General features: G+C 43.3%; 1 protein-coding gene across 4 annotated transcripts in view; it reads left to right on the top strand.

Annotated features, from left to right (window-relative positions):
• The window catches only part of ZDHHC13 (zDHHC palmitoyltransferase 13), a 56,985-nt gene extending 47,079 nt beyond the window's left edge, over positions 1 to 9,906 (top strand). For all 4 annotated transcript variants that reach the window (XM_051851863.3, XM_089310829.1, XM_089310833.1 and 1 more), the window contains 3 exons: positions 3,515 to 3,672; positions 6,562 to 6,659; positions 9,339 to 9,906. In XM_051851863.3, coding sequence (XP_051707823.1) covers positions 3,515 to 3,672; positions 6,562 to 6,659; positions 9,339 to 9,477 — 395 coding nt within the window. In that variant the 3' untranslated portion in view covers positions 9,478 to 9,906. The remainder of the gene's footprint in view (positions 1 to 3,514; positions 3,673 to 6,561; positions 6,660 to 9,338) is intronic.
• Positions 9,907 to 14,026: the final 4,120 nt, after the last annotated feature.

Raw genomic sequence — 14,026 nt, 5'->3', positions numbered from 1 at the left:
CTAGATTGAGTTCCTGGACTCCTGATTTCAGCCAGGCCTAGCCCTTGACCATTGCATGTGGAGAGAGAACAAGTGCATGGGGGAGCATATGCCTGCTCGCTTGCTTGCTCGCTGCCTCTCTCTCTTTAGTTGTTGGAAAATATTTTCTTTCTTTGCTTGTCCTCCAACCTCTCAGTTTCCCTTCCTATAAACAGTTTTGTTTTATTTTGGGTTTCATATTTAAAGATCGTTTATTAGCTCCTGTGTAGAATGGGTTTCTTGAACTGCCTTGGGCACGGTGAGGCCTCAGTTACCTTGCCAGACCTTTTCCCACCTGACCCCTTGGGTATGTCTGAGAACTGGGGACTGCTTTTTTAGCTAAATCTGTTATCAGAACAAATCAGTCTAATACAAGATTATGATCCCTGAGCTCAGTTCTCGTCAGAGGCCACCAGTAACTCTGAGCATTGGAATTTTCAAATTCCATGAGTATGTCTTGTGGTATAAGAAATAAAAGATTTTTTTGACGGTGCTTCTTTCTGTTGAGAGAGCTGCCTTTTTAAGGCCTAACAATAACACATATTCTTGGAAAACCTGTCAGAGTTGGCCCATGGGCCAACTTTTTTCTTGGAATTGGTCCTAGGGGAAAGGAGCCAGATTTTCCACCACTCTTGTCTCCAGTCTTCTCACTGCTCACTAAAAATAGTCACCTTTGTTTGCTGTCTGTGTCCAGCATAAGACTGTATTGATAAGGACAAAAGCGGTTTTCCATCACATTTAGTCTTTCCAAGGTAATTTTTTCTTTATGACACACATTGGTTCTTCCATTCTCTTTGTCTTTTTCCTCTGGCTCTGGACCAGTTTTCTCATTGTGTTTTGTTTCTTAGAGACCTTGCATTGACTTACATCTGTGTAGACTAGTTGAGCATATTTTGTTACTTTTCTTCCATTTATATTCTAACAATAGAAGTAATTCTTTATACTGAATGAGGGCATGGTATCATTTGTCCTTTTTTCACCAACAGGAAACATGAGGTTGTGCCCCCTTTCTCTAATGAGGGCTCACTATTATTCTGTCTCCTTTATTTACCATTAGTGCTGTTATTACTGCTGTGTACCCCGCCTCTTCATGTGGCCCAGTAGCAGCTACTTCTGCCTCTCTGTACAGCCTCCATTCCTGCCACAGGCATGACTCAGGGTCAGTGTCCTATTAGTTATAGGGAGAAATATTTTAGGTCAGTAAAAGGAAGAACTTTGTAACCATCAGAGCTATCTAAAGATGAAAACAATTGATTTGGGACAATATGAATTCCCTTTCATTAGCCATTGACTACCTGATAAGAATATGTTAGCCCAGATCAGAGTGTTATATTGTGTACAAGACAATGTGCATGACCACTTTTAGCCATATCTGTGATATTAAATCTAAAGTCAGTACTTGAGTGGAAGGTCATGCTGTGTTATTGAAAAAATTCCCAAAAGAAAGTAGGGGAAACCCATAAGCTAAAAGAAAGTAGATATTGTTTCCTGCTCAACTGCTATTTTCTCCACCTGCTATGGGAAATTTTATATATACACATATATGTATATATAAATATATATAAATATATCAGGTGCATAGGATGCATCTTTCTTTGCTGTCCTAATGGGAGGCTCTAAAGAAAATATAATTTCCCTTAACTTGTTCCCTGGATTGTTACTCTGAGATGATTGTTCTTAGAGTGCCTCTGGCATATATTCATGAAAAATGGTTGGAAATCAAATGAGACTCAGAAAAGAAAAAGAGTAGATTTTTAGTACTAAAAGGGACAGACAGCTGATAGTAAAGTCATCAACTCATTTTCCTCATGTCCTGGAGCTCTTCTGTGCTTCTGAGGGGAATGTCTAAAACTGCTTCTCAAACTCTCAGAAGCCTTTATGAAACTTCATGGTGCAAATCTACAGGATTCTCATTTCAAGTATACTTCACCCTTTCTGCACAGTCATGGTACCTGCAAAAGTCGTTGGATTTACATAACTTGAAGGTCTGGTCCCTTGTTTCTATTGCTTCCTACTTGTGTTTCTCCCTCCTTCTGCTCTGGGATGCATGGGTTAGAGGGTCAATATAATGAGGCAGGAGTGAAGACCTCTCTTTTATTTGGCTCGTAAAAGTTCCTGAAGGAGGCCGGCGCTGTGGCTCAATAGGCTAATCCTCCGCCTGTGGCGCCAGCACACCGGATTCTAGTCCTGGTCGGGGCACCGGATTCTGTCCCGGTTGCCCCTCTTCCAGGCCAGCCCTCTGCTATGGCCCGGGAGTGCAGTGGAGGATGGTCCAAGTGCTTGGGCCCTGCACCCCATGGGAGACCAGGATAAGCACCTGGCTCCTGGCTTCAGATCAGTGCGGCGTGCCGGCCGCGGCGGCCATTGGAGGGTGAACCAATGGCAAAGGAAGACCTTTCTCTCTGTCTCTTTCTCACTGTCCACTCTGCCTGTCAAAAAAAAAAGTTCCTGAAGGAGAAATTGAGCCACGACTGTCTGAATCTTGCTCTGTGTGCTTATCTTGGGCATATCTTTTTTTTTTTTTTTTTTTTTTTTTGACAGGCAGAGTGGACAGTGAGAGAGAGAGAGAGAGAGAAAGGTCTTCCTTTGCCGTTGGTTCACCCTCCAATGGCCGCCGCGGCCGGTGCGCTGCGACCGGCGCACCGCACTGATCCGATGGCAGGAGCCAGGAGCCAGGTGCTTTTCCTGGTCTCCCATGGGGTGCAGGGCCCAAGCACCTGGGCCATCCTCCACTGCACTCCCTGGCCACAGCAGAGGGCTGGCCTGGAAGAGGGGCAACCGGGACAGAATCCGGCGCCCCCAACCGGGACTAGAACCCGGTGTGCCGGCGCCGCTAGGCGGAGGATTAGCCTAGTGAGCCGCGGCGCCGGCCTCTTGGGCATATCTTTATGTAGAGTCCCTTCACCTGGCCTTTTTTCCTCTACGGGATTAGTTTTGGTGCCAGTACAGAAGCACCCATGCCCAGCCCTGCGTGCTATGTTAGGTTGTATTCTGATGGTATCTTGGTACTTACAGGATATTTTATGAGCACAGCAATGACCTGTTCATTTGAGCCTTTAAATAACATATTCAGTCCTGTAATAGAACCCTAACTTGTTATAACATGGACACTATAGAGAATTTTCTAGGAAAAATATTTTATTAAATATACTCACTCACAGTTGTCAAGTCCTTGAACAATTTTGGCTAGGGCATTTTATGCTGAAGATACTGATTTTAATGATGGTTTTATAACATTTTTCTCTTTTATTCCTTCACTGTCAGTTGCTGATAGGGTATTATCATAGTTGTTGTCAATATCAAGGTACCATATCTTTGTCTTTGGTAGTTGAGGTAGTATATGCTGAATAAATTTCCTCAGCTGAAGGCTGATCTGTGCCATCACGTCTCACCTTCTGTTCTCCCCAGATAGAACTGCAGTGATTGGATCTATTTGGAAAATGGTCACTAATTTATTGCCATTTTAATAATAGGTTCCTCTCTTTTTAATTCACAGATTGGTCAAATCATTGTGCCACAACATTCAGAGAAGATGGACTATGGACCTACCTCAGTCAGATTGTGGCCTGTTCTCCTTGGGTTGTGTATATCTTCCTGCTAGCAACTTTCCATTTCTCATGGTCAACATTTTTATTAATAAATCAGCTCTTTCAGGTATTTATATCTCTTCTTATAATGCCTTTAAGTGAAACTTCCATTTAGCTGTAGTGAGGTAGAAAGATACAAATTGAAGAAAAAAAAAATGACTTCAATTCTAGTTCTGCCTCTTTCACTTTTGCTACAGGTAGAGGCATGTAATTTGACCACCCCTGAATTTGAGTTTCCTTGTTGGTGTACTGTCACAGCGTGGTTCAGCAGTTAGATTAATAAATTGTTGGAGCTGGACCAAAGAGTTATCTAACAGGACCTCTGTTTTACAGATGGAGGTCTAGGGAGAAGAATTGTTCAAGTTCACCCAGTGAGTGGCAGAATCAGAACTGGAAACTTGGGTCTTCTGACAGTCTCATTCAAGGGCTTTTCCCGTCATACAATTAAATTATAGAGTGTGTGAAAGTATGCTGTGAAGTGTACAGCATCATGCAAATATAAGATGATTATTTTCCCTTGGTTTAGGAGTGGGAAGAAGTGAAAGATATATCACTAACCAGTGGACATGGTAATTGCATTTTCAGAGAAGGTCATGGCCATTAGAAAGTTGAACCCCCAGGACGACAGTCACCTTCAGCGGTCTGTGAAGCTTCTGTCCCTTCCCCACCTCCTTCCTTCCCCTATGGCCTAACCTAATTCTCATTGTTGCTGTGGCCTGCCCACTTAGAATAGGCAGCAGGGGGCTGGCGCTCTGGCACAGCAGGTTAAAGCCCTGGCCTGAAGCGCCGGCATCCCATATGTGCGCTGGTTCTAGTCCCAGCTGCTCCTCTTCCGATCCAGCTCTCTGCTATGGCCTGGGATAGCAGTGGAAGGTGGCCCAACTCCTTGGGCCCTGCACCCGCATGGGAGACCCGGAAGAAGCTCCTGGCTCCTGGCTTTGGATCGGCACAGCTCCAGCCGTTGCAGCATTTGGGGAGTGAACCAGTGGATGGAAGACCTCTCTCTCTGTTTCTACCTCTCTCTGTAACTCTGTCTTTCAAATAAATAAAATAAATCTTTGAAAAAGAAAAATAAAAGCATATATTACTTTAAAAAAAAAAGAATAGGCAGCAGTGATCAGTCTGATCCAGTTACTTTCAGAATAATAAGAAGGAAAATAAAAGAAAAAAATGCTAAGAAAGGGCATTTAATTAGTAATACTGACTGAACTGAGCTTTCTGAACGTTCATCTCAATCTCACCCCTGTGACATCAACAGACTCGGGCAGTGAGAATGGATATTAGCATCAGTGACTAATTGACATTAATCACTATCATTTATTATACCTAATACATAATTATATATGGTTTACATTTTCCAAAGCGCTTCCCCATCTATTTCCTCACAAGCATGTAAGGTGTAGACAGTGCCACAACATTTTATCTGTTTATGAGGAGAAGCTAAAACTAATAGATGTCAAGTGCTTAGTTGATGGTCATAGACCCAGTAAGAGGTGCAGTTAGAGGGAGAACCTAAGATTTCAAGCATCAGTTCTAATTCTCTCTCTTTTCTACACTTTCGGAACAAGTAAAAAGTATAGGAGACTATAATATCTTTAAAGTGTGAAAAGAAAGGTTGATATATATGTGTCTGTACTTTCAAAGGCATAAAAATGGACTGTTTCACACAGTATTCAAAAACAAGAACTCAGAGCAATTGTCTTCTTTCTTTCTTTTTTAAGATTTATTTATTTATTTGAAAGGCAGAGTTACAGAGAGGCAGAGAGAGAGAGAGAGAGAGAGGTCTTTCATCCGCTAGTTGCTGCAACGGCCAGAGCTGGGTGGATCCAAAGCCAGGAGCCTGGAGCCCCTTCTGGGCCTCCCACATGGGTGCAGGGTCCCAAGGACTTGGGCCATCTTCTGCTGCTTTCCCAGGCCAAAGCAGGGAGCTGGATTGGAAGTGGAGTAGCTTGGACTCAGACTGGTTCCTGATGGGTTGCCAACACTGCAGGTGGCGGCTTTACCTGCTACACCACAGCACTGGTCCCACAATTGTTTTCTTAATGAACAAAAACATCCACCTTTTTGAAAGCTCTCAAATCCTGGATGCTCTGGTTATATATGGTTTTAACTGTAGCAAGTCCCACTGAGACTGTAGACCGCCAGTGATGACCGTGGGTGCTATTCCCACACTAACCAAGGTGTCAGCCACAGCTGACACAGCTGCGTGGCTTGAAATCAGTTACCTCTTCACTAAATAGTTAAATGTGTTATCTCAAATCCTTAAAACAATATGATGTAGATGGTAAGATGAGCTCTGTTTAATGGAAGCGGAACTTGATGAGGATTTTAATGATTGGGAGTTTTAATGTCACCCTCAATCTTACTCTTTCCCCATATTTATGGATGTACATGGTCTGCACTCTAGGTTGTTAACTTTTTTCCTTTGGTCATTTTCAAAGAGATACTAAGAACTCACAAGTTGAGATAATTGTACTGATTCTGACTAGATTCTTTTATTCATCTAGAGTTTGTTATTAATCTAAATGTGGCCATAAGCCTGTAGCTTGAATAAAGCAGTTATTTCACAACTCTGAGTCAATGCACAGCACTTTCCTGGATGATAATAAAAATCAAATAATAGGAAAGGAAAAAAAAATCCTGTTTATAGATTAATATGAGTGGTTTTCAAAAAGTTCATGGAAACACTTATTATTTTAAAATTATGCATGAATTTCAAAATGTTTTACACCAAGATAAACTTAGGTTTTAATTCCATTTCTCCATGAACTTTCTAAAGTGCCCTGTATATTTTAAAGCTGCTGACTCTTAACCCTCACCATGACCCTTGGTTAGAAGACTAGGGATACCATCTCTGGGAAGTGCTGAGAGTGTGCCAGTGTTTTGTGATGATACTGCTGAGGGTGACTAGCCACGATGTGGTATTTTTCATGTACTTTCCTATCTTCCTTTTCAGATTGCTTTCCTGGGCCTGACTTCCCATGAGAGAATCAGCCTGCTAAAGCAAAGCAGGCATATGAAACAGCCCTTGTCCCTCAGGAAGACGCCATACAAGTAAGGAGCTCTATTCTAGCCACTAAGCACAGTGGAAGCCACTAGGTTTCCTGACCTAATCCCGCTGCCAATGGCCACCGTGTTTTGTTGGGTTCTGTTGGGCTCTGTTGGAATGGAACCCTTCTTCCCTTAAGCCTCAGTGACAGGGGTGGGTTATAAGATCATGAGCTCCAAGGTGGTAAGAATTTGGGCTTCAGTCTGTTGGATTTAGCACGAATAGTAAGTGACTGTGAAGTTTTGCCAACATAGCGAATCTCTCCACTCAAACCACATGGTCACAAGGTTTTGTGTTACTGGCTTGGAGTCAACGTGAGATAACTGAGCATGTGGCTGAGAAAGTCAGCCACAGGGCTCTCGGGAGGAAGCGTTAGGTTGTGTGCTTTGCCAGGATTTCCAGCCTGGCTTTCTGTCACCAGCACTTCTCTCAGCTCTCTGTTTAATGTGCCCACCTGTGGCAAGGAGAAGCTAGTTTTTTCAGGTTTGTGATAAGTTCCACCCAGAGAATTGGTTGTGTAAAACCTGTCCTGAGTTGACAGTGAGTGTTTGGAGGAAGGCCGTCACCTTGTGTTCTGAACGATCAGGCTTTGAAGCTTATCTCCCTGCCACCTCTCTCAGGGTCCCGGAGGCTGGGAGTGCCGCAGAGGTGACCCGGGGCCCTCGAGGGATTTGAGCACTCACTGCCTATCTCACGAGCAGTCTATTTTAAAGCCTTCTCTTGGTACCAGATGAAACTGTTAGGCTGGTAGACAAGGAAGTCAGAGGCTGAGCTGTGACTGCAGTGTGTGTTCAGAGTGGAGAAAAGTTGACTTCATTGGGCAGAGATGACTAGAGCGTCGGGGAGTGGTGTAAAGCTTCTGATGATTATTTCAGACTGAAAGTGAAAATAAGGTCCCATGCTCAGGGTTTAACCAGAGGAATAAGTATTACTGCACTGAAGTATGGAAGCCCGTGACAGAGGTGGGATTGGTAGCTGAGCCTTGTGAGGTGTGGCTGGGCAACAGTGAAGACAGGAGGAAGGGCACGCCCAGCGCCCGGAGGAGGAGCCTTAAGTGGAGGGACAGAGCCAAGGGAAGGCGTGTGTGTGCTGAGCAGTGGCAGTGTGAGCTCGAGGAAACAGAGGCAGAGCCTCGGAGCCGCATAGCATCTAGCTTCCAGAACCCTGCGCAGGCCAAACGTGGGACTGCTCTGTCCTCTTACGTTGCTGTTACTCGTAACCTGCTCCAGCCGGGCCTTGCAGTTCCCAGCATGTCTCCCCACTGCCTCCCTGTCAGCTCCCGTGGCCAGCCCTCCTGCTAGCTGATTCCTGAGGAGGGCTGCTCCTTCGCTGACAGCACAGTCGTGCTCATGCAGAGCGTAGTCATGCAGACAGCAGCGCAGTTGTCCTTCTGCACAGCCGTGTTTTCATTCATCGAGGGGATCTGGTAAAAGGGCATAAGCACAGAAATAAGCGCTCCTAGAAACAGGAGTAGAGAACAGCACGCCAGGAGGTTGAGGGAGAACAGACGAGGCAGAAGGCAGTTGCAGTGGGGAAGGCTCCAGTGGGAATGCAAGCATCGACTGGGCCTCAAGAACTGGTAGGACTGGAAAGCTTAAGGGGGTTACCTGAGCTGAGGGTGGCGCAGTGTGGGTTCCAGGCACCCACAGGTATGATCATGGGAAAATAGCTCCAGAGTGGCTGGGGCCACGTGGTTTGTAAAAATGAGTTTGTGACACTAAAACCTGAGGGGCTTATTGTGCAGGGCCTTGAGTGCAAAGATAAATTTGGTTTTGAGCTGCTGGGCAGACAAAGGGCTTTGATTGGGAAGTGAGAAGCTGTGAATGTGTCAGTTTTTTTTTTTTTTAGAACTAGACTGTCCAGTATATAAGAAGAATGGAAGGAATTGAGGCAGGAACATTCGTTTAGAGAACTATTTAGAAGTGGGGGGTGGGGTGGGGTGAAGGGAACATTACAACGGTCTGGCCTATGTGGCCTTTATTTAAAATTAAAGATTTATTTATTTTATTTGAAAGGCAGAGTTAGAGACAGGGAGATATATATAGAGAGGGATCTGTCAACTGCTGATTCGCTCCCCAGATGGCTGCAACAGCAAGGCTAGACCAGGCTGAACCCAGGGGCCAGGAACTCCATCCAGGGGATGTGGGAACACATGGGTGACAAGGGCCCAAGCACTTGGACTGTCTTCTGCTGCCTTCCCAGGTGCATTAAAATGGAAATGGATTGGAAGCAGAACATCTGGACTCGAATCAGTACCCCAGTAAGGGATGCTGGCATGGCAGACCAGCAGCATAGCCCATTGCTCCACAATGCCAGCCCTGCTATGTGCCCTCTCAGCCAGTCAGAGCCCCAACTTTGGCAGTGAGAATCAAGAGGAAGAAACTAGTTGATGGCAGTGACCATTCCAGTGAGTGGGAGGACCCAGAATGAAGTGGTGAAGAGAGCCCAGTTCAGTTGCTGGGCAGAAGCCAAGGCCCTCAGAATAAGGAGTCAGGTCCAAACATGGAACAAGGCTTCAGTTTTGAGGTCTGATAAGCCCGGAACACTCTGATTGATTTCAGCTGTGGATTCCTGCAGGCACTTCAGAGGACACTGCAGAGGACAGAGCCTCAGCGAATGTTCTTGGTTTGAACGAGTGTTCATCAGGAGCTGCGAGTAACACCTGTTCTCTTCTTTCTTGGCAGCCTTGGATTCGCACAGAACCTGGCAGATTTCTTTCACTGTGGCTGCTTTGGCCTGGTGAAGCCTTGCGCAGTAGATTGGACGTCACAGTACACGATGGTCTTTCACCCAGCCAAAGAGAAAGTTCTTCGCTCAGTCTGAGGAAAAGCAACCCGAAACCGTCACTTTGATCTGTTTTTGTTTATGCTAATGCACTGAAAGTGAAGATTTAGAGTTCCCCCAAACCCAGAGGGAAGCACAGGTGGTTTTTAAAGCCATTTGGGGGAAAAAAATAAAGGCATTAAACTTGATTTAGAAAGATGAACTGTTCCCAAACAGTCTTGGCAGACATCTCTGAAAGATTTTTATATTTTTCACAAGAAAATACAATTTACCTTTTTTTTGGAGATAATATTCTCTAATGTGGATAAAATGAAGTATTTTCATGTACTATATTGGCTGTTTCAAAATGGTACTATTCTTTAAACTTGTAACTTTTGGTAAGTTATTTGTCTTTATCTATAAATATGTAAAGAATATTTAAATAGATGCACCTGTTTGACTTTCACATGTAATAAATTTTTTTTTGTAGTTGAGTCTCAGTTCCTGACACTTACACATCTCTAGAATCTTAAGATGTCAATAGGATATAAAGAAACTAATAACACCAATAAGCAAGATTTAATGTCCTTCTCGGCTACTTAGAAAATGGAACATGGGACGTCCTGAAGATTAGTTACTATTTTTATGTAATATCCTCCAAGATCTTAGACTAATGTGATAGTAATTACTAATTTCTCTTGTCCTGGAGGACAAATTCTACTTTTGGCATGGCATCTTCCTACTGAAAATCCTTTCTTGGGTTTCCATTGTTCTTGGGGTAAAAGCTGAAATTCTCACCATGATCTAAGGGCCAAATGCCTTCTGAACCACATTTTGTATTCTAAACACACTGACCTTTCACTTCCTGGGGATCCATTCTCCTTTTGCCTACAGTCTTTACAGATATGGAAACTTAAAGCTTAAAGAAGTTTGTATCCAGGGGCTGGCTTTGTGGTGCAGTGGGTTAAGTCACTGCCTATGATATCAGCATCCCATATGAGCACTGGTTCAAGTCTCAGCTGTGCCACTTCTGATTGTGCTCCCTGATAATGTGCCCAGGAAAGCAACGGAAGATGGCCTGAGTGCTTGGGCTCCAGCCACCCACATGAGAGGCTCAGATAGAGTTCCAAGTTCCTGGTTTCAGCCTGGCCCACCTCTGGCCATTGTGGCCAGCTGGGTAGTGAACCCAGTTGGATAGAAGGTCTCTTTCTCTCCCTCCCTCCCTCTTTCTGTAGCTTTGCCTTTCAAATATAATAAATCAGTCTTTACAAAGAAGTGTGTATCTTCTCCAAGGTCACAGATAATCAGTGGAGTTACCATTCTAGAGTCTCAATCAGCTAGAGTATTGCCCAACATATAGTATTAAAGTAAATAAAGGATTGAATTCATTTGTTGAGTGAATTAGAAGATTTTTAAACAACACATGATGCGATCACAATTGTGTCTGAAGACAGATTCTCAATTAGGGGACAGGAGGACTTTTTCCAGCTACATCCTTTCTCTCTTTCTCACAACCCTGTTATAATCCATAGACAATTTGCTTCAGAATCACAGGAGCAGGGAGGGATCTACTTGTTTAAAATTCAAATTCCCCACCTCAGATATTCCAAACCAAAATACTCCATCACTTCTAATTGATACACAGAGGATGGAAGGGGTATCTCACTAATTTTTATATTATTCCAGAAGTATTTACTGAGTACCATGTTACATCTTGCAGGCAGTGTGTCGTCTGATTGGGTTTACTCATCAGGCAGCTTGCCATCTAGATGGCAAGCTGAAAGAAGAAGCTGTAAGATGCGATAGAAAATGTAAAATGCCATTAGGAAGGGTACAGCTAAAATGCAATTAGAGTTTAGAAGTTGAAGAGAACCTCTATGGTGTGATCAAGGAGTGTTTATGGACAGGGCATTAAAAGGGTCTTTCAATGATGCTTAGTTTGGGAATAAAGAATTGAAAGTGAAAAACATTCTATGTAGGGAATGCTGTGATTAAAAGCAGTGAGAACGCCTAACGTGTGTGGAGAACCATGATAGGCTGGGTCCCTAGGATGTATGGAGTGGGTAGCTTGGTTAATAAATAGAAGAGGTGGGTGGGGCAGATGACTGGGGCTGTTAAACTTAATATCTGTAAGACTAAAATGAACAATAAGGAGTTATTTGCTTCCCTGTTAGTGAAAGAAGACTGTAGTTGGTACCTCCATGTCCTCTCTTCCATCCTTGTAACTCTATTGCACGTGGGCTTTCCTCCGTAGGCCTTCCCCTTGTCAAGCAAACCATTGTCCTCCACGGTGCTAAATTCAGCTGTGAGCTCCTCCCAGCAGCAGCTGACAGTTGCCCACTGCCTCTTCCTTTACGCACTTTCTTCACTTGACCTCTAGGAGTCAGTACTCTAATTTCCTCCTCCTCTGATTCCTCCTGAGAGTCTGAGACCTTCCCCATTGTTTTCCCAGGCCTTACTTTGAGATTGGAGGGACCCAGGGCCCACCTCTTGATTATCTTGTTCCTCTCTGACTAAACCCACTTCCTCTTACTGTGATCTCAGCCAGTCCCATGAAGGCACATACCACCTCCATGCCAAAACACCCCAGATTTTTAACTTCAATCCAGACTTCTTCCTTCTAAACTCATATGGTATACAAACATAGCCACTTAAATGTCTATAAAATCTTAAATTTAATAATCCCCTGTTGAAACCGAGTTTCTGATCTTCACCTCATCCTTGCACGTAGCCCCAGAGAAATAAAATTTTTAAAAAATAGATAAAAAATGAAAATGAGAAAATATATATAGATAAGAAAACAGCCCTGTTTTCTATCCTTAATCTTTTCCCAGTCACTTGGTGGATAATCCATCCTTTCGTTCATTCAGGCTATAAATTAGGATCTTCTCTAGACAACTCAATTTGTTCCTTTATTTTTTTGTTCCTAAATTAATCAGTTTATTGCAACACTCACAGAAGCAAAACAAACAAAAATCTGTAAAAGGGGATACATGAACATATAGGGAAAAATAGGTAAAAGGAAATTACTCAAGTAGAGTGTAAGTGACAAACCAAACAGTGTTAGTAGAGGAAATTATACAACAGTCCTCGAAGATGAACCTCTTCAAGGTCACACATAGATGCATGTGGATCACCATCAAATAATCAGCAATGAAAGGACTCTGCACTCCAGCATAGCCTCAGGCAGACAATGTCTTTTCAGAATGAAAACTTGCAAAGAGTGGAGTCACAGATGTGTCTCCAGTGGCAGTATGAAAGCTCTAGTATCTTTTGGTCCTCAATGTTGTATTATCTTAGCTTCCAGATGTCAATTGTGGAGGCTAAAGTTCTGGAACCAAACTATCTTTGCACATTGGTGCACTGTTGTCGATGTTATCCGTTATCCAGAGTAAGATTATTACCATCCAGCCGTGTGATTCTGTTACAATTTGTGTTAAAAGGCTCAAAATGGAATTAGTGTCCCTTAGGTGCTCTATTAGTTATTACCAGTTAGGGGTAACATACAGAATTTGTCCCTTTGAGACTGACTGATTTCACTAAGTATGATTTCCAGTTTCTTCCATTTTGATGCAAATGACTGGACTTAGTTTTTTGTTTTGTTTTTTACTGCTGTCTAGTATTCTGTTGCGTACATATCCCATAATTTCTTTATCCAGTCGTCAGTTGACAGGCATTTGGGTTGATTCCATGTCTTTGCTATTGTGAACTGAGCTGCAATAAACATGGTGGTACAGATAGTTCTTTCATACGCTGATTTCATTTCCCAGGAGTGGGATGGCTGGGTCACATGTTAAGTCTATATTCAGATTTCTTTTTTTTTTAACTTTTATTTAATGAATATAAATTTCCAAAGTACAGCTTATGGATTAAATGGCTTCCCCCCTATAACGTCCCTCCCACCTGCAACCCTCCCCTTTCCCACTCCCTCTCCCCTTCCATTCACATCAAGATTCATTTTCGATTCTCTTTATATACAGAAGATCAGTTTAGCATACATTAAGTAAAGATTTCAACAGTTTGCTCCCACACAGAAACATAAAGTGAAAAATACTGTTTGAATACTAGTTATAGCATTAAATCTCAATGTACAGCACACTAAGGACAGAGATCCTACATGAGGAGTAAGTGCACAGTGACTCCTGTTGTTAACAAATTGACACTCTTGTTTATGGCCTCAGTAATCACCCTAGGCTCTTGTCATGAGCTGCCAAGGCTATGGAAGCCCCCTGAGTTCATTGACTCTGATCATATTTAGACAAGGCCATGGTCAAAGTGGAAGTTCTCTCCTCCCTTCAGAGAAAGGTACCTCCTTCTTTTCCTTCTTTGATGACCCGTTCTTTCCACTGGGATCTCACTCACAGAGATATTTCATTTAGGGTTTTTTTTTTTTTCCCCCCCAGAGTGTCTTGGCTTTCCATGCCTGAAATACTCTCATGGGCTTTTCAGCCGGATCCGCATGCCTTAAGGGCTGATTCTGAGGCCAGAGTTCTGTTTAGGACATCTGCCATTCTATGGGTCTGCTGTGTATCTCACTTCCCATGTTGGATCATTCTCTCCCTTTTTTATTCTATCAGCTAGTATTTGCAGACACTATTCTTGTTTATGT

The sequence above is a fragment of the Oryctolagus cuniculus genome, chromosome 1, assembly GCF_051225735.1.
Source record: "Oryctolagus cuniculus isolate XC-2025 breed Fujian yellow rabbit chromosome 1, ASM5122573v1, whole genome shotgun sequence".
Taxonomy (NCBI): domain Eukaryota; kingdom Metazoa; phylum Chordata; class Mammalia; order Lagomorpha; family Leporidae; genus Oryctolagus; species Oryctolagus cuniculus.
This window is presented reverse-complemented; position numbering and strand designations above follow the sequence as displayed.